Source organism: Orbicella faveolata, unplaced genomic scaffold, assembly GCF_042242905.1.
Source record: "Orbicella faveolata isolate gen_17 unplaced genomic scaffold, um_ofav_v1 contig_25, whole genome shotgun sequence".
Lineage (NCBI taxonomy): Eukaryota > Metazoa > Cnidaria > Anthozoa > Scleractinia > Merulinidae > Orbicella > Orbicella faveolata.
The window spans coordinates 23,747,023-23,770,000 of record NW_028301553.1 but is presented as its reverse complement, the minus strand read 5'-3'; the positions used below and the strand labels follow the sequence as shown (position 1 = coordinate 23,770,000).

General features: G+C 41.7%; 1 protein-coding gene across 4 annotated transcripts in view; it reads right to left on the bottom strand.

Moving 5' to 3' along the window:
* LOC110048637 (tyrosine kinase receptor Cad96Ca-like) overlaps positions 1 to 22,978 on the bottom strand; it is a 48,376-nt gene that overhangs the window by 12,278 nt on the left and 13,120 nt on the right. For all 4 annotated transcript variants that reach the window (XM_089294295.1, XM_089294292.1, XM_089294294.1 and 1 more), the window contains exons 2-4: positions 14,390 to 14,785; positions 13,382 to 13,744; positions 1,902 to 2,162 (exon numbers count right to left, since the gene is read on the bottom strand). In XM_089294295.1, coding sequence (XP_089150421.1) covers positions 1,902 to 2,162; positions 13,382 to 13,744; positions 14,390 to 14,785 — 1,020 coding nt within the window. The remainder of the gene's footprint in view (positions 1 to 1,901; positions 2,163 to 13,381; positions 13,745 to 14,389; positions 14,786 to 22,978) is intronic.

Here is a 22,978-nt window from a genome sequence, read left to right as displayed (position 1 = left end):
GGCAAAAACTGAAGAACAAAGATGTGATGAATCTGCAGATGTCAAAAAATATTCAAACTATTTTGGAGGTAACAATTCCCATTGGTTCAGGTAAAAGAGTCACATTTTTAATTACAACCTAGACTGTATCTGTGATTTGGGTAAATTCACATGCACTCCTGCTAGTGTGTTGGCAAAACGAAAACTTTAATCTTGAAGCCAGGTAAGAGATTTACGAGAATTTATTGGAGCACTTTACGAAGGCGAGTATGTTAGTTACTCACCGGAATATTTTCAAAATTTCCTGAACTTTAAGCAGTCGTTGGTTTTGAAAACCTACTGGGCAGACAAATTTTATTATTGTTTTAAATTAAGGGCCATTTATACTTTCTATTCATGTCCTTCAGCAGATTCAAACAGGTGCCACATTTTTAAAACGTGCCTTCAAAGTAGAGCTATTTTCGTGTTTCGTTCAAAACTCGATTTAACAGGTTGAAAATCGTCTTTAAACCGTTGAAGGAACAGCATTGAATTATAGTTGCAACATAGCTTAACAAACTGCTATGATATATCTATAGCTGAAAAAAATAATTAGGACTTTTGAGCGAATATTAATTTTTTAGAGCGCCGGCAATATGTGCTATTTTTCCAGTTTCGGCATGCACGCAACTTGTGTCGAGCGAACCGAGCTTTAATCAATCCTAGAAAACTTCAATTGGAATTTTTAATCAAATAAAGCTCATTTTAGTGATTGACCAGGTAAGGACTTCAAAATCCCAGCTTATGAGAAAAATCGAATTTTCAAAGTAAAATCGGTGGTCGGTTTTTACAGAGACAGCCTCTTAATGCTTTTCCCTCACTAAAATGCTCAAAAAAAGTGCTAGCATAATGTACAAAAGCCTACTGACGGTGGCAAAAATCACACTTGTTACAGTAGGTCGAATCTGAACTTTGCAGTTTGCATCTCAATGATAAGCGCAGTAGTGTAGGTCATGGCTCCTTCATAATCAATTCCAAAGATCATGTCACAGTTTATTCAACCCCGTGCGAAGGCTACCTGAAGAGAAGCTAACTTCTCCATCATGTAGCTTAGAAGGTGAATGGAGAAAAGAAATTTCTCACATTTCCCAGAACACCTTTCGTTTCACTGACAAGTGCAACTGCTGCTACGATAGGAATGCCTTGCTTAAGAGATGTGCTACAGAGCTGTTTAGTTTCTACTGGCTCGACTGAGGGCAAAGTGGTATTTGCAGTACAGTACTGTTTAGTTGTGCTGCTGATAAAGAAAAAGAAACACTCAACGGTACTTAACGATAAAAGAAAAATTCCTGAATTTCAACAATTCTTTGTTCACATGCAAATGTCAAATTTGCTCTTATTATCTGTTCAATTAAAGGAATCCTTGAATGAAAGAAATTCTTGAACAATCTACTCGCTTTCTCACTTAAGACCGGAAAATGTGCAGCCAAGGTGTATCGACACCGTCTGCTTTCCATAGTTCCCGTTTGTTAATGAGCTAAGCCATACTTAATAGGGTGGTCAGTTATTGTCAAACCTTGGTTGGCTTACTTACGAATATTCCAACATTTACTTCAGTAAAGTCCAAGACCTTTGTTAAAATCCCTCATGAAAACACTGGGTAATTACATATAAGATTATTGAATCTCACCAAGTTATAAATGGTTCTATAAAAGGGAGAAAAGTGTATTGATTTTTGTGAAAAAACCATGAAGGCTTCAGGGATGCCCTCATGAGTGTTAAAAATGTTATTCATTGTCAAATGGTAAAATCTGAACGTGCCTAAGTCGCAGTACTGTACGTTACTTTGCATAGCTGGTAAAAAATACATTTAAGCATTGTTTAGACTCGCATTTAAAAAAATCCAACACAATACTTAGTAGTTAAAAGAAATAATTGTTTACCATTAACAGTAACAATAACATTTTCACTTTCTGTTGATCCTAAAGAGTTGTTGGCCACACATTTGTAGATGAACACTCCTCCACTTGATAATGTCCTGCTCCACATTCCTGATGTGTCTGATACCACAGAGCCATTCTCCAACAGCTGATATGATATCTCAGGTGGAACAGCATCAGCTGAGCAGCTAATGCTGATAGTTTCACCTTCACATGCTTTCTTATCAGTGACAGATGTCTCGATCTGAACATTCTCTGGTGGGTCTGCGAACAAGTATATACATGCAATTATCACGTAAAACTCTTACACGTATCTACAATTGCAAAAAAATAAATATGGCTTAATACAAAACATGTGTAATTTGACATAACTGCTACTAATCAATCAATCAATCAATCAGTCAATCAACACTTCTAATCACATCGACGTATGACGCAACTGTTACCTACAAACTACTTTAATGTGTGTCTCCAGGTCTCTAGAACGGCTTGGAGTGTCAGTTGCCAATAATATTCCTCGACACACAACCAACCATCCTTGATAGACTAGTGTTGTTTAAACCCCCCCCCCCCCCAAAAAAAAAAAAAACAGATGTCCTTCGCTGCAATGCTTAAAGCCAAAGATAACGTTTTAATCAGTGAACTAACTACGTAACCAACTATGTGAGTCTAGCTTTTAACAAATAAAGAAAGCAACCTTTGGAAGAAACATTTGTTCCATTTCTAACATCTGGTAGACCCAGTCACCACCTCACTTTTGTCGCCGAGCGAGGTTGCAGATTCATGAATAGACTTTCAGAAAGAATAAAACATGACATTTAAGCATCCGGGCCAGGGGCGAATAAATCAGTTTTCAAGAGGGGTTGGTTGGTATCTTGAAGTGCAGAATCAATGGGGCATGCCCCCAAATGTGGCAATTTGAGAATTGGAACCCAATCTTGAAAACTGTTACATCAGAAATACTAGCAATGTCTCAAAGGTGAAATTACGATGAGGTACCTGTCCAGGGTGTTTGCCTGTTTTTCTTCTTCCATAAGACTCACACTTGTTTTCAATTTTTCTTTCTTTTCCAAAGAGGGGGTGGCTAGCCATCCAATCCACCCACCCCTCTCTCCCCCCGCCCCTAAATCTGCCCCCGTGGGCTCTTAATCAACGAAACAGGTATATTCACTTACATAGGACTTTCACTTTGAATTTGTGGCTAACTGGATTTTCAAACCCATTGTCAGCTGTACAACGGTATGTCCCAGAGTTACTCCTACTGATGTTTGGGAAGTCCCACGTTTGACCCTGGTGCAGTATTTCACTGCTGCTACCATCCTCCAACACTCTGATCCAGGTGATGTTTGGTGTTGGTTCACCAGTTGCTTCACACAATAACTGCATGTTCGAGTCTTCACGAACAGTCTGTTAGCTAAGGTTTCGAAAGTTGCTAACATAGCGACGAACCGACTAAAAATAACAACAACAAACAAAACTAAATGCTAAGATAGAGCAACAGAGCCTAACGATTATCGACGCTCGGTGAAAAGGATCCAGAGGCGGACAAGGGTGGAAAGAAAAGGTTCCAAAAGGTATAAATTGACTAGACCACATGCACACGGGAATTAACAACAACATTGTTTTTTTCTTACAGGCCTCGATGCCTGTTTGTCGGCTGCGAGAAACAGCTGTCCAAAAATGGGGGTTGAGCGCAGGCCTCAACATGCTTCCCCCTTTGAACTAGCTAAACGTAAGCGCACGTTCAACAAAACTATTTGGATCCTAGCAGTTCCTTAACAGTTCGGTGTTCAAAACGCACAGAGTCACTCTAAACATTCAATGCAGAAGACACAACCTTGATATCGGACGCAACAGTGTTGAATTCTTGGTCTTGACCTCAGCTGTGCGAACCAAACCATCCTGGCCTGGAAACACCCTGGTAACTTGGCCGAGCAGCGGTCTCAGTAACCACAAGGACGAGATCGTTAACTGTCAAGTTTCTTCGTTTAAGGATCCACTTCTTGCGTTCTTGGAGCAGCCATCTGGTCCAGAAGTGGTTCGAGAAAATAGATCTTCTTCATTGACATTCAGGTTCAAAGGCTTCGATAAGTAAGCCTCGCGATCCATCATCGGCTGGGTCCAGGATTCCTGGGACATGATGCCATTGGTCTGGAGTAATATGCTCATGAATCTCATCTAGTCTGGTGGCGACAAAGCGGTGGAATCTTCTGGTTTCATTCTTAATGCACTGAAGTACCTTCAGTGAGTCTGTCCAAAAAACAACATGGTCAATGGCAAGGTCTAACTCTGCTTTCATGAGGTTGCTCGTTCGGACTGCCATCAGACTTGCCATGAGCTCAAGACGTGGGATGGTTGGTCTCTTGAGAAGGGCTTTTAGACATTTTCCGAAGAAAAAGGGACAGTGGGTTTGGCCATCATGGTGGTTCAACCTTAGGTATGCTGAGGTTGAGTAGGCATACTCGCTTGCATCGGTGATAATGTGAAGTTAAACAGTGCAATTGTTTACCATGCCCAGGTTCCTGTAGCAGCAAGGTATCTGGATATCTTCGAGCCATGGAAGATAATTTGTCCACTGACGCCAAACTTTCAAATGACGGTCTTGAAATTCATCATCCCATCCAATCTTCTCCTTCCAGAGATCTTATATTAGTACCTGTACCTAAGGAGACAAGAATCCAAGGGGGTCAAATAGCGAGCTGATAGTGGAGAGAATTTCACGCTTAGTTGCCGGCTTGTTGGTGGGTACCGTTTTAAAGCACAAAACGCCTCTCTCCGTATCCCAGTGTAGACCCAATGTGCGGTTAATTGGCAATCTGTCCAACTCGAGGTTGAGTGTCAGGTTTGCTCTCTCTTGAGATGGAAGCTTTAATAGAACCTCTCTCCGGTTGTTCAGGAACTTGGTCAGATGGAAGCCACCATCTTGTGAGCTGAACAGCCAGGGTGGCTGCCTGGGAGATAGTGGATAGACTTGAGGAGGTCATCAACACTAAAATTGCGGCAGACAGTTTCTGCGACTTCTTTGCCATATTTGTCCTCATTGTCATCAGCGGTTTGCCGCAGGGCCTTAATGGAGCAGCACGGAGAGGAAGTGGCACCAAACATGTGCACCTGCATTTGGTACTTCTCAGGTTCATCGTTGAGGCTCTTACTGCACCACAGGAACCGAAGGGCATCGCAGTCTTCTGCAGGGACCTGAACTTGGTGGAACATCTGTTCTATGTCTGCGGTGATGGCAACTCCTTCCTGTCGGAACCGCATAAGGACGTCTGCTAGTTTGTTGATGTAATCTGGGCCCTGCAGTAGCTGAGCGTTCAATGAAGTGCCTTGAAACTTTGCGGCTGCATCAAACACCACAAGAACCTTGCCTGGCTTGTTGGGGCTGGTAACCGGGTGGTGAGGAAGATACCAAGTCTTGTTACTTCTTCGATCAGCCTCTTCTTTCGTGAGCTTACGGGCGTGGTCCTTGGCAATGTAACCATCAGCAACTGAACGGTACCTTTCATGCAGGCCTTTATCTCTTTGCAGGCGTCGCTTCAGGTGACCAAGGCGTATTTCAGCCATGGGGCGGTTGAAGGGAAGTACAGGTGGATCATGTTTCCAAAGGAGACCCATGCAATAATGGTCATTCTACTTTGAAATTGTGCTGTTAATAATCCGTTCACAGCATGCCTGTCTTCAACCGACATAGACTTGTGAGGTTTGGTGGTGCCAGGAGACTCCGACTCCCAGAAAAAGTCAACTTGATGGTGGAGGGACACATCGTTGGTTGATGTATGGATGTTGATGTATGTTCTACCGACGACAACAAAGCCAAGACAAGAACGGATTACGATGTGGTTGTTTGGACTTCCATGACGAACCTCCAGGGGGACAAACACTTCCGGAACATTTGTCCCTATGATGACTGAGATCTTTTTTCCGTTCAACTCCTGGGAAAGGAACATCGTGAAGGTGTGGCCACCTTTCTTTGTCTACAGCTATGCGCTGGTGGCGCAACAGGATGTTAAGCTCTTTCCCCGACCCAACTTCCTTAAGCTGAAGTTGTTGTGGCTGTTCATCAATGAGACATTCGACTGCAAGATTAACTCTTTCGCCCTTTTGAAGTTCATTGCGATTGCTCACAGTTGAGAGGACCAAACGGTCGGGTCGGCCACAGAGTCCCAGGGAGCTGACCAGTGATGGGTCCACGAGGGTGACTTCAGATCCAGAGTCCAGCATTGCGTAAGTGGTACCAGCCAACCCATTACCACTAACTACTCGCAATTGTACAACTTGTAAAAGAACTTTTTTCTGAATCCTCTGTCCCTGCAGTGGCACAGACAGGCGTTGAGGTTATTGTGGTGTAAATGACATTGCAAAATGGCATCAACTCCTGCAGCTTGGCCCTCCGAAGCAGAATTTTCTAGTCTCTGCTGACGCTGTGTTTGATGAAGGAGTGAGTAATGGAACACGCCACATCCTTGAACTCGACGTCTGAACGTGCTGGGACAGGTATCTGTTGAGTGTTCAGTACCCTTGAGGCAGTTAGGGCGCAGCGTCTTTGAGGAGACGAAGGACATCCGTTCTCTTGTCGTCTTCGCCTTAAATGCCTCACACCGGTAGAGTGGATGTGCTTGGTCACAGTAGCGACAGTTATTCGCTTTGTCCTTGCCCTTCTTCGGAGGCTGCTTAGGTGGTGGCTTCCCACCATCGTTGATGCTCATCGTGTATTTAGGAATGTCCATTTTCTCGTTGGATGCCGGCCTATTGTTCTTGGAATTGTTGTAGTTGAACTGCTGGGATTTGCCGCTGACAGGATGGTTAGCAATATTTGTATGCTTGTTCACAAAACCAACAAAATCTGTCAGGGTTGGCAAATGTTGGCCCTTTGTTTCCAAGTAACAGGCAAGTGTAGCAAACTTGTCCTTAATGGCTTTGGTAGTCGTTCTGTCATACTGACAATATTGCCTTGGTTGACCTGCGACAGACAGTTCATGGATGTTAGGGTTGCAAGGGCTCTCGTAGCATTGTCAGCATATTTCCATAGGTTGATCTTATCGCTCGCAGATATGAATGGACCTTTTACTAGGCTGTTGATGACAGAGTTAACAATCATACACGGTCGTCCGTACCTCTGTTCTAGGATTTGCAGTGCTTGATGGACTCCATTTGTGGCCGTCTCAAGGCTAGCTACTGCCTGTCTGGCCTCCCCAGCCAGACACTGTAGAAGAGGAGTCATTTTGCTGCTATCATCCATATCTTCCCGTGACATCACAATGCGCTGGAAGCGTTACTTAAATAAAGGAAACTCTGCTGGGACACCACCAAAATTTTGGAAACTGAATACGTGAGAAATTTTGGTTGTACGCAAGCTCATGTTCAGTGGTTGAGATGTCTTTCATAGCCGCGGTAATCATGGTAAGGTACGGGCGTCGCATTCACGCTCAAGGTGCCAAACGGAGGCTGACAGGGCGGTGCCCAAGGAGAAAGGTCGCTTGTCACGCGCGGGCTCAGACGGCTGACAGTGACCGATGACACACTAATCTGAGAGGTGTTCACAGGCTTGACAGGTAGTATGGTAAAGGTTGGCACAAATGGGCTTGACTTTACGGGTGAAGACCGACAGGGCAGTGTTGACGGAGCGAGAATGTTCATCACAGGTGGGCTCAGGCTGCTGACAGTGGTCATGGGTGAAACACCGGTCTTAGGGGTATTCAACAGTGTGACTGATACTTTGGTGGAAGCTGGCACCAATGGACTTGGCGCTACGGATGGAGACAGATTGGGCCGTGTGAAGGGAGTAAGGCTATTCGATACAGGTGGACTCAGATCACTTGCCATGGCCGTGGGTGAAGCACCAGGGAGATGTGCAGGCATGGCCAATACGTTGGGTGTCAGTGGGGGTGCGGAATGCGTAACAGCAATCAACGGAGGATTAATAGCACTGCCAGTCAAGGGTGGTGCGCAATCGAAGGGCGCTGACTCTACTGATGATGACTCATTGTCTGATAATTCCCCTTCCATTTCGTCAGCAAGTTTGGCCTCTAAGTCCATAACGGCAGCTACTTTTCTTGCTTCAGCGAGCTTGTGGTTTGCCTCAATCTTTAGGGATTCCAGCCTAATGATGGCCTTTAATTCTTCTTCCTCGGCTTCTCGCATCTGGGAGAGTTCACGTTGTTTTCTTTTCAGCTCTAACATCTTCATTTCTTCTTCAATTCTCCGTTGTTTCTCTTGTTCCACAAGCACAAGAACCAGTTGAGCCTTATCTGCCTCTAATCTGCAGGCTTGCGCCTTCGAACTGTAAGTGCTGCTTGAGGGGCGTGACGATTGGTGACTACGCGACCTCACGGATTCAGGATGCCTTGGATCAGTCATTTTCTGTAAATCTTCCATTACCCACTCGTTAAGCTTGGTCGGTGTATCGAAAATAGATTTTTCAACACTTGTAGAAAGGCTCATCCTTTGCTGGGCTAGAATGTCGAAATGTTCAGTAATTCCAGCCTTTTCTTCAAGTTCAGCGACATTCATAAACTTCGTCCAGTAACAGTGTTTCAATTTCGTTCTGAGCTTTAGTAAGAGAGCCTAGGTGACCAGAACGAGAACGCTTCAGGGATAACGCTCTCTCCCGCCTGACATCTTCGGAATTTATCAGCGTGGAGGGCCGCGATTCGCGTTTGTTGACGTCGCTGTTTTCCATTTCATGAGGAAAGGACCTCTAATTCGCCAACATGTGAATTAGTGAAGGTAAAACGTATCGTATGTTAGCGATTTGCTGAATGACTGTGGTGCTTCCAATGGAGGTCGTTGCTCGTGACGACGAAAAGCTATCCAGTGAAACCACGTGCCTTTTTGTTGACCTTGTTAGTGCATGAAAGCAAAGCTCGGTAAGTAATCAATGAGCAGCGCGATAATTGTTATCGAGGAGACGAAACAACTAATCGAATAAAACCATGAATAGGCGTTCTTAGTGAAACTTATCCCAAAGCCGATAGGAACGTGACGAGGTCAGTTCTTTACTTAAGTCCCCGTTTTATTCTAAAAATAATTAATTAATGGCTAAAATTACAAGCTGCTAGCTAGGGTTTCGAAAGTTGCTAACATAGCGACGAACCGACTAAAAATAACGGCAACAAATAAAACTAAATGCTAAGATGAAACAACAGAGCCTAACGATTATCGACGTTTGGTGAAAAGGATCCAGAGGCGGACAAAGGTGGAAAGAAAAGGTTCCGAAAGGTATAAATTGACTAGGCCGTATGCACACCGGAATTAACAACAACAGTGTTTTTTCTTATAGGCCTCGATGCCCGTTTGTCAGCTGCGAGAAACAGCCGTGCAAAAAGAGGGGTTGAGCGCGGGCCTTAACAACGTAATTGTCGTGGTTTTGATTGGTCTCTGTTTGAATTTAATCGTAGCACAAGTTCGAGTCCATGTTTAGTTGAAATCACGAGTCAAGTTCGAGTCAAATAATAGTTATTTCATTTTTTCTTTTTTATACCATATCGTCTGACGATAATAATTGTTAAAAAAAGTTGTCAGTTAGGTTTCACAGGAAACAGTTTTCCACTACAAGCTACTGCAAACGTGAGCACGAAAGCAACATTTCGTTGTGCATTTTAAAACAATATAGCCTTAGCACTACCAGCAGTCCTCGCCAAGCCTTGCCATCTATTAATTTCACGGCGAAGTCTTCTCCAGAAAACCCGTACACATATAAAAGAATGCTATCCACCAATGTGGCCGCAGAGAGAATGGGTTGCAATCTATTATGCCCTATAGATGCAGCAAGGTGGCTCTCGAATGCCGCGCAATGCTATTGTTATACTTCATGTCAATTTTCACTGTGTATCGTTGAAACGGAACCTATGCCTTAGCGTTGTGTAGTTAATAGAGGTCGGAATGTGCGACGAAAATTAATGCATGTCGATGATTGTCTCAGAAGAAGCTGCGAACCAAAGAAGGAACTAAGCTGAACTTTCGCAATCGAGGCGTACGATGAAAAAAAAAATTGAGTCAAAGTACCTACAAAAAAGAGCCTCGTCAGGAGCCATAATCGGGGACGGAGACCGTAAGCGTGCGCCATTTCTAGTATTGGGGCTGTCCCTATGATATGGGACAATTTTTCTATTTTTAGAACAAATTGCGCCATCCCGTGCGGCACACGCGCGTACATGCTGCGAGGATTTTTGCGGATGTAGCGTAGGGAAATGGTGTCCTAAATTCCCGAAATGTTTGATGCTTTTGCTCACAACTCAATACTTTTGCTTCAGTATTTTCCTCATAAGCTGCTCCACTTTGAGTGAAGTAAGACAGTGTCGAATTTGGTTACGTGCCACTTTATGATATATATCACTGACCAAGTTGTGTTCTGCAGCTTCTTTTACAATAGTTCCACGTTACTCCACTCTAAGTTTCACATATGTTGAAGATTAACAACTTTTCCAAAACACAGCAAAAAACTAGTTGGATATATTTGGATATAGCATCGTTTCAGGACCTCAAAGTTTCCCTGCTCTTGCCACACGCTTGCGAGGATTTCACCAGAGTCTATCTCGACCAAACAGTGGAAAAAAAAATAATTGCAAGTTTGAGTTTCGCCTGAATTGTAAGCAACGCTTGATGTTTTATCAAGGCCCAATAAGTGACAATAAAGTTTATGTCTGTAGATTCTACTCAGTTTTGTTTGTGTAAAAATCCAATAAATTGACTGTTGTCGATGAATAAGAGCGCCCGCCGATGCATGGTTTGTACATTCAGTAAAACTGACATGACAAATTGAACTTCCCCACTTTCGTGTGAAAACGTACATCGAACTCATGTATCTCTAGTTTTTAAATATGTTTAAGGTTGATAGGTGTTTGAGAACATATTAAAAGCTTAGCTGAAAATATGTGAATACAGCAGAAATAATCAGCTTTCTTTAACCAACTCGAATGGTGACGGTACTCGAATAAAGATTTCGATTTTGTTGGTTGAGTTATCAAAACTCCTTGTCTATTTTATTTTCGTAGTGTAAAATTTCACTACGTTAAAGAAACACACATGATGTTAGTAGCCTTTTGGCGTTGGCGAAAATTGTTGCAGTCCGACTCGGACTTGAAAGTGCACACGCTGTACTATGCAAATGAGCTACTTTTACGTGTCAGACTTTGCTTTTAAAAACTTTTGCAAACTCGCCAAACAAACAGTAAAGAGTTTTCTTACATAACTTTTCTTTATAGAACAAGCGCAAAAGCTTACGCGTACAACGAGCATTCATTCACAGCGCGAAATCGAAGTCATGTTTTCGAGCCTGAAAAACTCACCTTTATCATTAGCTGAGAGCATAAAACTACATATAAGAGCCCTGGTCCTCATTCCCTAGCTTATTCTCTGCCATCGCTGTGAAAAATCTGCAAGAGAATCTCTCAGCTCTCACCATTTGATCACGCAACGTGACAACATCCACGCGAGAGCCCCCGACATGTGCGTGGATCCGCGCGGATATATGACATCAGAATGGCGCAATTTGTTCTAAAAATAGAAAAATTGTCCCATATCATAGGTGCGCGCGGATCCCAAGACTTACGGTGTCCGTCCCCGTTACGGTGTCCGTCACCTGGTCTCGTACCTATAGTACGTCATTTTGACACATAAATTACCACCAAAAGACCAGATAAAGCCAAAAAAGATACGTTTAACTTGACTCGAACTTGACTTTGTCTCGTGGTACGATTAAACCCGTCCCTGTTTGCATCACTAGACAATGTTCTCTGCCAGAAGTGACACTGACGATGAGGTTGGTGGTTCCATCATAAGTTAACTATACTGTGTATAAATGTAACACAAAGAATTGCCATTGGTCTATAACGACGGCAGTGAATATAATGTCTACTTCAACATGGTCCATGTACGGTTTCCCAGGAAAGCGGGGAAAAACGGAAGAAAACGAAGTTTTCGAAGGCTGCGACTAAAAATGGGACGGGCACTTGGGGACTGGGACGTGGGACGTGGGACATGGGACGTGGGACTCGGGGACGCAGGGACGCGGGGACGTGGGGAATCGGGGACGCGGGGACACGGGGACATGGGGACTCAGGGACGCGGGGACGCGGGGACGTGGGGACTTGGGGACTTGGGGACGTGGGACGCGAGCACGCGCGGGGACTCGAGGACGTGGGACGTAAGGACTGGAGGACGTGATAAACAAACATCACCTCATTTTTGCGCTGAATTTTGTAAAATACTTTTTTCCGCGGTGAAGTGAAAAGTAATAGGGACCTTAAGCACCGATGATGAATGAGACGACGATGAGGAGTAAAATTTCTGTTAGACTGGGTCGAGGACGTCATTCACGGCGTGAAAACCAAGTGCAAGGACATGTGAATAGAGCTGAGTCCTTGCAAACATCGACTTAAAACTATCGAAAAATTTTGTCATGTCTTCCTTTCACGAGCTCCACGTCCAGTTTCGCTTGAGCTACGAAAACGGTACTATCGATGACAACGAACTTTCAGTCCTACATGAGAAATTTATGTCGAAAAATCTCGATTTCTCGTAGGACGAACATAACAGGTTTTCACTCTTAGAGATTAACTAACCCGAATTTTCGGGCCGATATAATCTAAAACAACTTTCACGGTATAAAATCCTATCCTAAAAACATAAGCGAAAGCCTACATGTAGATAGGAACCAGAACAAAATGAAAGAAAGAGTCATTTTTCAATTTCTAAATTCATTTAATTTTCTACTTTCGCTGACAAGCAAATTTCACTACGCACAAATCGATAAACCCAAAATAATGTTATTACCAACGATTCCTACATCAAACTCGCCGTAAAATCTAGTTATTACAAAGCTAAGAGGTTCAATAAATAACCAAATTTCATTTCAATAGTTATAAATTTCTGGCTGAAACACTGCGTAAATAGATTAATACATACTCATGTTCGCTCAGGACGGCAAACCTGACGTTTTGACGTCCTGAACTTCACATGGACGACGAGTCGAGCATGCATAGTAACACGGTAAGGGGAAATTTTACTTCCGGTCGTTGTCCTCTGGGCTCGTCGTCGTCGGTGCTGGTCCCTAATATATGCTGGGGATCATCAGCTTCTGGTCTGCTGACAAATTCTCCAGCATATTAGATTACCTTTCACTTGACCGCCGAAAATTGTATTTTACAAATTCAGCGCAAAAATCAGGTGTTGTTTGTTTATCACGTCCTTAAGTCCCTACGTCCCACGTCCTCGAGTCCCTGCGCGTGCTCGCGTCCCACGTCCCCACGTCCCCACGTCCCCACGTCCCCACGTCCCCACGTCCCCACGTCCCCGAGTCCCCGCGTCCCCGCGTCCCCGAGTCCCCGCGTCCCCGCGTCCCCGAGTCCCCACGTCCCCGCGTCCCCGCGTTCCCGAGTCCCACGTCCCACGTCCCACGTCCCACGTCCCACGTCCCCAAGTCCCCGTCCCACTTTTAGTCACAGCCGTTTTCGAAACAACCAAATATTTCTGAAGTTACTTACATTGCACTGAAATTTCTATTATGCTTGTAAGCCCACCAAGCTTGCTATTGTTTAAAGTTTCAACCTTTAACTTGTATCTTCCACTGTCTGATCTAAGCGCTGTAAGAAAAGTCATCGACGCTTTGGTATCATCTATACGGATTTTGATTCGGTCTCGATAAGTCGGGTCCACATAGAGGTCATCCTGCCGGGGTTTGTTTGCAATGCGCTTTTCTTTACCATCACGGAGATCAAAGAATGTAGCTTCTTGAAATGAAGGCGGCAAGCCAAGTGTGTAGCTATACGTCCACTGCAGAGTGATATTGTTGCCTTCCTGAACAGTTGACAGGTTTAATGGTGTTCGATCCCAGTGCATTTGAAGTTCTTAAAACGTCAAAATGAAATATAAAACAAGATATGTAAGTTGACTTTTGCAAGCACTAGGAACTAAATCTGTGACATCTACCATGGACCCTAATTAAACACTACCCCAAAGGGGCTTTTCAGAGCCAATGGAAACAAAAACGGAAACTAATAATCTAAGTAAAAATAACATGGTTAAAAATCCCAGCAGGCACAAGGCAGACCAGTTGGCTGTTTACAAGTGTGACAGAGGAGGTGAACTCGGAACTACAGAGAACAAGTGGTCAGAACGGGGACTTGAACCCGCGAGCGCAGGATTCTAAGACTGGCACCCCAACCACTCAGCCGCGCTGCCTCCTTTTCTACTTACCTATATCGAAATACGGTTCCATTTTAGAGAAAAAAAAGAAAGTATTTCGGTTTGTCGCTTGTACTAGAAGTACACATACACATCGACTTCAACTTCAGCTCAGCCGCCACTGCGACATAACTGCATAGTTTGCTTCGTCCTTTTCCGGTGGCTCAAAACAGTTTCTAGCACTTTCCAAGAATTGTAGATTTTAATGGATTGTTGCAACCACTCTATCAGTTGATACTACAATCATCTTGGCTGGAAAATTATAACCTAAAGATACGACTTTATAAACAGAGTGATTCAGTTCTTACCTGTCAACTTGACACGAACATTGTATCGCCATGTGCTCGACGTCGTAAGCACGCATTGGAAGGTAGCTTCTTCTCTTTCAGTGGCTCTGTTTATAATCAAGGTGGCCACTTCACTTCTGCTGATATTAAAACGTGCTCCGAAATTATTGAGTATTGTCGTCGTCTCACTACCATCACTACCATGCAATTTGAAGCCAATATCGATAGCATTGTCAGAGCCGTCTTCCGAAATTGAAAATCCTGTAATTTTCAGATTTGAGCCGGGGGACAGTATGTAATTCCATTTCAGATGCACTTGTGTACTTCTATTGAATATCAAAATGTCAACTGTTCTAATGTCAGTTGGGACTGTCTGATTCCAGGCTGGCGGAGGAGCTGTCCATGTTACAGAAGTTGCTGCAAGATTTTCATGTCACAAATTTACATTGACAACTACTAAACACACCATCGGTATTTACTGTAATAACACTGCTATCGTAAATACTCGCTTCTAATTGGTTGGAAGCGGATCAATTTATCCGAAATTGTATCGTTAGCTGAACAATTAAATATCAGTTGCATTGGTCTCATTTAAGCAATCAGCTCTTAATAATGAAAGCGAACATGTCCCAGATTAAACTTCCGGGTTTGCCGTTTCAGACAAACAAAAAACTACTTATGAAGAAACAACAGTGAACAAAAATACCAAAAAATCAACCGAAACTTAACTCCGTACTATGTACACTGGGCGAGAAGCTTGCATTTACGATTGCCCTGTTATTAAAAGGAAACAGGTTTTTTTCTCGAATCAATGATTGATTTATTGTACTGGTGAACAGATCTGACTTTTGCTAAGTCTCACAAATAGAATTAGGAGTCAGATCTGTTCACAGGTACAACGAATCTCTAATTGTTTCGAGAAAAAAGACGGTTTTCCTATAATAATTAGACCAATACATGTAGCTCAAATCAACGCTTACAAGTTTGATTATCAGCTGCTGCCGGATGCAATGGTCAAATGTGCCTTCAGAAACCGTGCAGGCCTAATAATATGGCAAAATTCATCCCTAACCCATTTGAAGATTGCATTGCATTTGAGAAAACCGGGCAGCTTCATAGCTTTGAAAGAGGTATTAAACATCTCAAAAAGAACTAGCTGTGTTGAGAATCACAGACACGACAAACGAGTGATGACATCGGCTTCGTAAACTAAGGTATTTTGCGATCGTTTAGTAAGGCAATGAAAAAGAAATGAATTGAATTTGTTCGACAAAAGAGATTAACAACGGCTACAAGTTCACTAAATTCATGATATCAAAAGACCTGACGGATACGCAGCAACATCAGCATTTACGTTGTTTGCATGGGAATCCAATGGCAAATAAGTTCCTTAAAATTGAATTCTGAGCAATTCATGAATACCAAATTTAATGAATGTTACTTTGCTAAGTTCGCGCAACTTCACGGAAAAAATTATAGACGACAAATGTGTGGAAAATTAAAAACTCGGGTAGACGCTTTCCAGCTCAGCTACATGTTTATCCCTCAGATTTGGATATGCAAACCTTTGTCTAGTATCTAAGGGATGATTAAAGTTATTGACCATGGGATTTCGTTACTAATCGTGTCTATAACAAAATTATCGATAGTGATTGGTTCTCCGCGCCCCTATTCGCCACATAATCAAAACTATAACAAAATCCTCGAATGTGACTGGCTATCAGCAGCCCGATTTGAGAATTAATTGGACAGTGTACGCGTCATGTTTGTAATTGGACAGTACGCGTCATTTTGCGCGCGCTGTTGCGGTGCACTCTGTTGAGTAAACTGCTGTGTTTTTCAGCATTCATTACGACGTTTAATCGTTCAGTGCGCAATCGATGGTTTGTTCGTTTCTCGAATTTTGTCATAGTTTTGATTAATTGGTAACAGAACATCGTGTCGTTCAAGTCAGTCTGTAATCATACTCGTGATTAACAAATCGGACTCCCGCTTCGCAGTCGTCCGATTTTGTTAATCACTCGTATGATTACAGACCGAATTGGATTCCACTCAGTCCTATTACCATTATTAATCGGCGCGCGATTACGTGGGTGTCCAATTTCAGGTATCCAATTTGAACCTTTTGTAATCGGACACCTGTAATTGGATACCCACGTGATTCGCACGTCAATTGCGCGCGCTTTAATGGCTTTCTTTGAAATGTTTCCTACAGTTTTCAAAACTTATGAAACGCACTACAAAAGAAATTCGCAAAAGACATTTTTAATTCCGAAATTTGTTAGAGATACGATTAATTAGTAATCGGACCTCGTGTCGTACAATTCACGGAGTAATCGTGCTTGTAATTTCAAATTACCACTACAAACAAAGTACTTTCTGTCGAGTGTTGCCTTCTTATCAAGATGGTTTCCAGGACAATGATAGGGTCTACAATAGCGCGGTTTCATTTATTTTCATGTGTTGAAAAGTAATTGGTTTTTGTACTAATACACGATAGGTTTAAAAAACCTCGCGCCACTTTTTCATCCAATCAGAAGTAAACCAAAATCGCACACATTTTTCCCGCGCTTTGCGTCAGCGACACGTACTTACTTGGAGTTTTGATTGGTCCACGGGTTATCTGTGTCCTTTGTGATTGGCTAGAGTGATTACTTTTTTTTTTGGTTTTAAGACACTCAATCCTCCGTAGAAAAAAAGATGGCGACTGGTTCATTAACTCATAATTCTTAGCGCACGAAAACTCTAGCAACGTAACGCTCATACTAACGTACAGAAAAGCTCTAACATCTTCAAACATAACATACACTTTGTCGTAAGTACAGGGACAAATATTGCAAAAATATAGCTTTTCATGTACTTTATGGGCTGTGCAAGGTTCGCATGGTATTGGGGTAAAATGCACAGCCGCGATCTTTTTTTCCTAAGGAGGATTAAAACCGCTCTAGAGGAATTGGGATTTATATGGCAAGCCGTTTGTAGCAAAATTTAATCCTTGCAATATATGTTTAATCCTTTAAATAACGGTTTTATTTAAAGATAGAAAAAGGCATTCAATCCAATGGTAAATAAAATTTTTGGTTCAATTCAATCTTTTAATTTTCACGATTCAATCCAATACCTGGAATATTGATTCAATCCAATACCTAAAATATTGATTCAATCCAATACCTGGAATATTGATTCAATCCAATACCTAAAATATTGATTCAATCCAATACCTGAAATATTGATTCAATCCAATACCTGGAATATTGATTCAATCCAATACCTAAAATATTGATTCAATCCAATACCTAAAATATTGATTCAATCCAATACCTGGAATATTGATTCAATCCAATACCTCGAATATTGGTGTAATCCAATACCTCAAATATTGATTCAATCCAATACCTGAAATATTGATTCAATCCAATACCTCAAATATTGATGCAATCTTCCTGGGCCGAGCGCGGCCAACAGGAACGAGAGTAACTGAGCACTAGAGAGCACTGAAAACATGGCGGGCGAAGGAGAACTAGATTTAGAAGTTGAGTTTCCTAAGTTTCTTGCAGACATCTTGGATAAAACGGAAATAATTTTTGAGAATTTTGACTCAGAAGTTGCAGAAGCGCACGCCGAAGTTCTTGATCAAACCATTAGTCTGCTTAGGTAAATGAGACGTTGCTACAACCGAGACACAAGGGACACGGAAAATTTAGATTCTATTACTGCCGCTTTTGTAGATGTAAGTTAACCAATTTTTATGAGACAAACATATTTGTTTATTAAAAGCTGTGTGTGCTAGCTTTTTGTGGCAAATAACATAAACTGTGGCAAATTTTGCTACCACATTGGTCTTTGGTATTGTGCATATTTCTGCTGTCCAATCATTACTGGCACACTAAACTTTGAACTGTAAACAAAATTTTTGCTGTGCCGTGTGCACAGTCAAACATGTTTCTCACAAAAACTGCTTGTGTAAACCTGGCTTTAAGTTATTTTTGAAATAAGAACCTTTACATTTTACAAGACAGCAATCATTGAACATTTTGGATGTGTTTTAAGTTTTTCAATGTTGTTGTCTCATGTTTTGCATTATTTAACCCACATGTGGTACTTCTTTCCTAAAAACGATGTTTTCCTTGATATTCTATTACAAACATGGTACCAATTTGTTGTGAATATTATTAGGTACCCAAGGCTCAAGGCTAACACTACTGCCAACTAGCCACACATTTCAGTTTTGAATAGTAGATTTTGCACTTTCACTAGCCATTGTGACAATCATGATGGAATGGAGTACTGGTCTACTGGATGAAGACAAAATTGAGAATTATCCTGACAAAGTAAAACTGAAGAGAATAGAAACTAATGAAAACAGGGAAACTATGAGTGAATTTCATGGAAATAATTGCCTTAATAAGCATATGATAAATATTTAACTATTAAAGGGAGATAAAAGAAAATGGCAACACTGATAAAAATACATCAGAGATTGAACATAAGCATATTGAAGAAAAACAGGATTCGTGTTTGTGGGAGTGAAATTTTCTTAGTGATTATTATTAACATTTTAGATGCAACAAGAAATGTCCAAGATTGACCACTCTTATAAAAAAGTCAGTGAAGCTGTGTATGAAAAAGGCTGGCTGGTGCAAAGTTAGTTTTGGCTAGTGACATGAGTCCTGTTAGTAGCCATTACGCCAGTGCACCAAGAGGTTAGTCTTGTCTCCTGGGTACTTTTGAAAATAAGATAACAAATTAACCTTGCCACATTTTAACATCTGTTTTGATAAGCACCTGAAAAATCTACAAGGCAGAGTAGTGCACATGGCAGTTATCAAATGCCCTGATTTCTCTTCAGTTTAGTTGTGTTGCTAGAAGTTAGGCATTCTGTAATTCAAGCAGTTTCTGAGTTTTGTATATCAATGAAAAGGAAGATGAGAAAATAATTTACTTGATACAGGGTGAGGTTTTCTGTTGTGAATTGAGTTGCCAAAATACTTTAAGGGCCATAATCTCCTTTACCCAGCCCACACACATGTAGTATTATGCAATTGTCAGTTGCCCAAGTTTAACTGTCACTAGTTCTAGAGCCTCTTGGAAGATGTCTACTCCCATTTGACTTGATTATCTTAAGGGATCTAGCCTTTCCAATACAAATGACTGCAATGAATCATGTTGTCCCAGGTCAATTTCTTCAACTACAACATTCTTATCACTGTCCAATGGAGTTGGACCATCAGGATCATCACCATAGTATTCAAAATCATATGACTTTCCATTTGAAACGGGGTTTTCAGGCTGCATCATATGATTAAGCCACATTTGGTATGGCAACCAGTTTTTTTTTCTGTTCTTACATTTTGGTGGTTGAAAGCTTCAGTGAACTGGCAAAGAGCAAGGTTTATCCTTGGTTGAAAAACTAAGTGTAAGGTGGAAAGATGCACTGAATTATCAGTGTCCAGGATGCCTGACAATTCCATACTACAAAAAGTGTAAAAGTACAAGTGGGAAGCACAACGGAAACATCCCTCCACAATCTTTCAATTCGTTGGTTGTGTTGATGGCCCTGCAGTGAAGCTGCCCCTCTCCTCTCTTCTAACCTGCTCCATTGTATCGCACACATCAACGTTTTCAACACCATGATCTACTCGTACTCTCGAAGGCCAAAATTCTCCGTCTCTCTTAACGGCATCCAGAAAGAATTCAAGAACTGTTTCTGCTTTATTGCTGGCACTACATTTCAAAAACATTATTCTCCGAGAAAATCCGTCTATACAGCCGAATTAATATTTTCCATCGGATCAGAGAGTGATGTCCATCCAGATGCCAAAGCGAATTTACGCACCCCATCTCAAGACAGTATTTTGGGGATCTAATTTTGCTAACCTTTCTCTTATTCTTCTCCGTTGAACCCGTAACCCAATGGACTTAAAGAAACCTGCAATGAAATTATATCCATACTCTTGAATGATTTCGGTTCCTTATCAGGTAAGTTGTTGAAACCCCTCATATCTTCTCAGCCATACTCTGTCAATCTTCTGTGAATTGTCCATCTCCAAACTCCAATCATCTTTGTTATCGTTGTCCAGATGAATCCTAGTCCTCAAAGTTCCTCGAGCACCTCAACAGGAATTTTAAGAAATGGTCTTCCATGATTCCAACTTCTGAGTCAAAGTTCTCAAAAATTATTTCCGTTTTATCCAAGATGTCTGCAAGAAACTTAGGAAACTCAACTTCTAACTCTAGTTCTCCTTCGCCCGCCATGTTTTCAGTGCTCTCTAGTGCTCAGTTACTCTCGTTCCTGTTGGCCGCGCTCGGCCCAGGAAGATTGCATCAATATTTGAGGTATTGGATTGAATCAATATTTCAGGTATTGGATTGAATCAATATTTTAGGTATTGGATTACACCAATATTCGAGGTATTGGACTGAATCAATATTCCAGGTATTGGATTGAATCAATATTTTAGGTATTGGATTGAATCAATATTCCAGGTATTGGATTGAATCAATATTTTAGGTATTGGATTGAATCAATATTTTAGGTATTGGATTGAATCAATATTCCAGGTATTGGATTGAATCATGAAAATTAAAAGATTGAATTGAACCAAAAATTTTATTTACCATTGGATTGAATGCCTTTTTCTATCTTTAAATAAAACCGTTATTTAAAGGATTAAACATATATTGCAAGGATTTAATTTTGCTACAAACGGCTTGCCATAGATTTACGTATCTCAAGAATGGGAAATGTAGGTGCTGGTGATATTTATGACTCGTGACTCTCCGAATATTTGAGCGTCTAATAAGTTATGGAAGTTCGAAATTATGTGAAATTAAAATAGTTTGTTTTTGCACGGAGGTCAGGAAAAGGCTGCCACTTCCTGTGTGGCCTTTCGAAGGATTTTTAAGAAATGTCTTGTTTGGTTCGCTCCTGGTTTTGCTTAATTCCAGGTCAGCGTGATTTTCTTCCAAAACGTTTGCCAGGTTGTACATTTGCCTTTACAAGTATTCAGTTTCGAGAACTCCACGCCTTTTAGCCTGCTGTGCAGACAGATTTCCGCGTGAAAGAAAATAGTATATGTCTGTACCCAGGCTGCCACCCCTGAACTGTGAGTCCTCTCAAAAGATACATGTAAGTCTTGGGCTGATTTTGCAACGAATCACTCGCTACTTTCTGTGCGAGGGCATTTGCATCGTTTTCAAACAGTCCACGAAATCAAAAGCCAGACTTCGTCAGGCGGTCAAATCTACTATTCAAACGAAGAATGGAACATACTCGCACCATCACTGCATTGGCTGGACGCAGAAATGACAGCCTCACCCCCACCCTTCACCTTCCTCCACCCCTCTCCCCCGCCGCCGCCACAAAAAGGAACAAACAAGGCAACAACGAACAAGGAAACGGTACAGTAGCTTAGAGCAAGAAACAAGTGAGGCGATTTCACACCGAAAATTATCGAAGGTTTAAATTGTACTTATACATATAATCAATACGTTCACGTCAATGTTTTGTTTGTGTGTCCTCTAATGATAATAATTTGGATCATTTATTATGGACCCGCAGGCAAATTCGGCAAAGCAATAATTGAGGAAACGCATTAAAAAACTGACGCCAAATTGATTTCACAACAATGGGAAATGCTCAACTCAAAAGGAGAGAAAATGTCATGTGATAAAAATGCGAAAAACCCTGAATTTCATCTGGTTGACAATTTGACGATTCTAGGGATCGTCCAGAGCACGATGATGCCTTTCAGATTTCATACGTAATACGAAACAGAAAATAAATTTATAATGATCAATTAAAATTTAGTCCAAGAAAAAAATTCTACAAACTTGCTGATTCATTCCCAAATAGAGTCTACTTTTAAAAGCAATTTGAAGTTTAAAAGAAAAAGAACTGGTTATAACTTTCGCTTTATAGCAAGTTACCATATTACGAGTTCAGCCGATTTCAATACAGTGGCTCTTGAAAGACTTGGAATGTTTATGTGTAAATTCTCGTTGAAAAACACATTCGCCGCGCATCACACTGATATTAAAGGACCAGTTTCATCCATTCGGCATTGCGGCCGTTTGTTATTGTTTTCAAATGACGAAATGATTTCTGATTCGCTCTTTGCTTATCGCGGGTTTCCTCTGTTTCTTGTCGATTCGAAGCGCGCCACTGCAAGATCGTATCTTTCACTTTGTTGGCCGATAACTAGTATTCCAATAGTTCGCCGGATCCGTGGTTCATGGACAGCTTTCCAGAAGATGCCGCAAACACACCTGTAAATTTTTATGGCTCAGCATTGGACTCGAATGAAGAGGACAACGAGGAAGATGTAGACGTAACTACAGAGGTGAGAAGATATTTCAATATGGCCATTGCACGCGGCCGCTGTATTGACTTAATAATTGTTTCGTCACAGCTCCTAAATTGTTTCTTTCTTTTCCCGGGTATAGAAAATGAAAGAGTAACCTGTATTTGTTCTGGGCAATGTGCACGGCAGAGAGGAAAAGGAGCGTGTCCGTGCAAAGCAGCCGACCTCAACTGTGTTGACGTTTGTAAATGTGTCGAGTCCAAGTGCAACAAGAAGCTATTTCTCAGAAAGAAATTGTGTTTCGTTT